The sequence below is a fragment of the Typopeltis vanoorti genome, chromosome 24 (assembly GCF_054136105.1).
Source record: "Typopeltis vanoorti isolate ZY-2024b chromosome 24, IOZ_Tvanoo_1.0, whole genome shotgun sequence".
Taxonomy (NCBI): domain Eukaryota; kingdom Metazoa; phylum Arthropoda; class Arachnida; order Uropygi; family Thelyphonidae; genus Typopeltis; species Typopeltis vanoorti.
Window position 1 is genome coordinate 82,653,436 of NC_143572.1, and position 3,047 is coordinate 82,656,482.

Sequence of the window (3,047 nt, forward strand, 5' to 3'; positions counted from 1 at the left end):
ACTGTCTGAAAACTTAGTGATGCAAATTTCGTAAAGAAATAGAAAATGATTCTCAGCAGTATGCACTCTTACATGACTTTTAAGACTCGAACTTTCTGATAACTTTCTCTTGCAAATTTCGCTTCGAAAAGGTTTCTCATTAGTATGCATTCTTAGATGACTTTTCAGACTCGAACTGCATGAAAATTTCTCGTTTCAAATTTCGCATAGAAAAGGATTCTCACCAGAATAAACTCTTATATGTCTTTTGAGATTCGAACTGCCAGAAAACCTCTTGTTGCAAATTTCGCACATAAAATGTTTCTCACCAGTATGCACTCTTAGATGACTTTTCAGACTAGAACTGTGTTTCAAATTTCGCATAGAAGAGGTTTCTCAACAGTTTGCACTCTTAGATGACTTTCGAGATTCGAACTGCGTGAAAATTTCATGTTTCAAATATCGCATACAAAACGTTTCTCACCAGTGTTCTCTTAGATGACTTTTCAGACCCGAACTGTGTGAAAACTTCCTGTTGCAAACTTCGCATAGAAAAGGGTTCTCACCAGTATGCTCTCTTAGATGACTTTTCAGACTCGAAGTGTGTGAAAACTTCCTGTCGCAAAGTTCGCATAGGAAAGGTTTCTCACCAGTATGCACTCTTCGATGACTTTTCAGACTCGAACTGCATGAAAATTTCATGTTGCAAATTTCGCATAGAAAAGGTTTATCGCCAGTATGCACACTTAGATGTCTTTCCAGTTTAGAAATATCTGAAAACTTCTTGTTGCAAATTTCGCATAGAAAGTGTTTCTCACCAGTATGCACTCTAAGATGACTTTCGAGATTCGAACTGCGTGAATACTTCCTGTTGCAAATTTCGCATAGAAAAGGTTTCTCCCCAGTATGCTTTCTTAGATGTCTTTTCAGACTCGAACTGCAGGAAAATTTCATGTTGCAAATTTCGCATAGAAAAGGTTTATCACCAGTATGAACTCAAATGTCTTTTGATATTCGAACTGTCTGAAAACCTCGTGTTGCAAATTTCGCATAGAAAAGGCTTCTCACAAGTGCACTGTTAGATCTCTTTTCATACTCGAACCATCTGAAAACTTTTTGTTGCAAATTTAGCATACAAGTTTTCTCACAAGTATGCTCTCTTAGATGACTTTTCAGACTCGAACTGCATGAAAATTTCTGGTTTCAAATTTCGCATAGAAAAGGATTCTCACCAGTATGAACTCTTAGATGTCTTTTGAGATTCGTACTGACTGAAAACCTCTTGTTGCAAATTTCGCATATAAAGGGTTTCTCATCAGTATGCACTCTTAGATGATGTCTTTTCAGACTCGAACCGTCTGAAAAGTTCTTGTTGCAAATTTCGCATACAAAAGGATTCTCACCAGTATGCTCTCTTAGATGACTTTTCAGACTCGAAGTGTGTGAAAACTTCCTGTTGCAAAGTTCGCATAGGAAAGGTTTCTCACCAGTATGCACTCTTAGATGACTTTTCAGACTCGAACTGCATGAAAATTTCCTGTTGCAAAATTCGCATAGAAAAGGTTTCTCACCAGTATGCACTCTTAGATGACTTTTCAGACTAGAACTGCATGAAAATTTCCTGTTGCAAAGTTCGCATATAAAAGGTTTCTCACCAGTATGCACTCTTAGATGACTTTCGAGATCTGAACTGCGTGAAAACTTTCTGTTGCAAATTTCGCATAAAAAAGGTTTCTCACCAGTATGCACTCTTAGATGACTTTTCAGACTCGAACTGCATGAAAATTTCATGTTGCAAATTTCGCATAGAAAAGGTTTATCACCAGTATGCACTCTCAGATGACTTTCGAGATTCGAACTGCGTGAAAATTTCATGTTGCAAATTTCGCATACAAAAGGTTTCTCACCAGTATGCTCTCTTAGATGACTTTTCAGACTCGAACTGTGTGAAAACTTCCTGTTGCAAACTTCGCATAGAAAAGGTTTCTCACCAGTATGCACTCTTAGATGACTTTTCAGACTCGAACGGCGTGAAAATTTCATGTTGCAAATTTCGCATAGAAAAGGTTTATCGCCAGTATGCACTCTTAGATGTCTTTTCAGACTCGAACCGTCTGAAAACGTCTTGCTGCAAATTTCACATAGAAAAGGTTTCTCACCAGTATGAACTCTTAGATGTCTTTCCAGTTTAGAAATGTCTGAAAACTTCTTGTTGCAAATTTCGCATAGAAAGTTTTTCTCACCAGTATGCACTCTTAGATGAATTTTGAGATTTGAATTGCGTGAAAACTTCCTGTTGCAAATTTCACATAGAAAAGGTTTCTCACCAGTATGCACTCTTAGATGACTTTTCAGACTTGAACTGCATGAAAATTTCATGTTGCAAATTTCACATTGAAAAGTTTTCTCACCAGTGTGAACTCTTAGATGTGTTTCCAGTTTGGAACTATCTGAAAACTTTTTGTTGCAAATTTCGCATAGAAAATGTTTCTCACCAGTATGCACTTTTAGATGACTTTCGAGATACGAATTGCGTGAAAACGTCTTGTTGCAAATTTCGCATAAGAAAGGTTTCTCACCAGCATGTATTCTTAGATGACTTTCGAGACTCGAACTGCGTGAAAATTGCATGTTGCAAATTTCGCATAGAAAAGGTTTCTCACCAGTATGAACTCTTTGATGACTTTCCAGATTCGAATTGTGTGAAACTTTTTCTTGGAAATTTCGCATCGAAACTGTTTTCGTCCGGTGCGAATTCTTTTGTGTCTTTTTAGGTTAACGTGTCGAGGAATTTTTCGTGATAGATTTCGCATGCATAGGAGCTATCTGTAGTGTGTCATTTCATGTTTCTTATGGCTTGATTCAAAAAATTATTTGCCACATATTTTACATGTAAAAAGCTTTTCATCAATCAGATGGTAGCACTTTTGGTGCCTTTAATGGGATGGTATAACCGAAAACGTAGAGCTACAACAGGACAAGCAAAAGGATTCTCACTAGTATGCACTCTTAGATGACTTTTCAGACTCGGACTGTCTTAAAACTGTTGCAAATTTCACATGGAAATT

The 3,047-nt window shown here is 37.2% G+C and overlaps 1 protein-coding gene across 1 annotated transcript; it reads right to left on the minus strand.

The window, feature by feature from the left end:
- Nucleotides 1-1,176: 1,176 nt before the first annotated feature.
- LOC150093482 (uncharacterized) lies at nt 1,177-2,610 on the minus strand. Its single transcript, XM_090413634.1, has one exon. It carries the CDS (start codon nt 2,608-2,610, stop codon nt 1,183-1,185), a length of 1,428 nt encoding a protein of 475 aa, XP_090269760.1. The 3' UTR covers nt 1,177-1,182.
- Between the last annotated feature and the right edge of the window lie 437 nt (nt 2,611-3,047).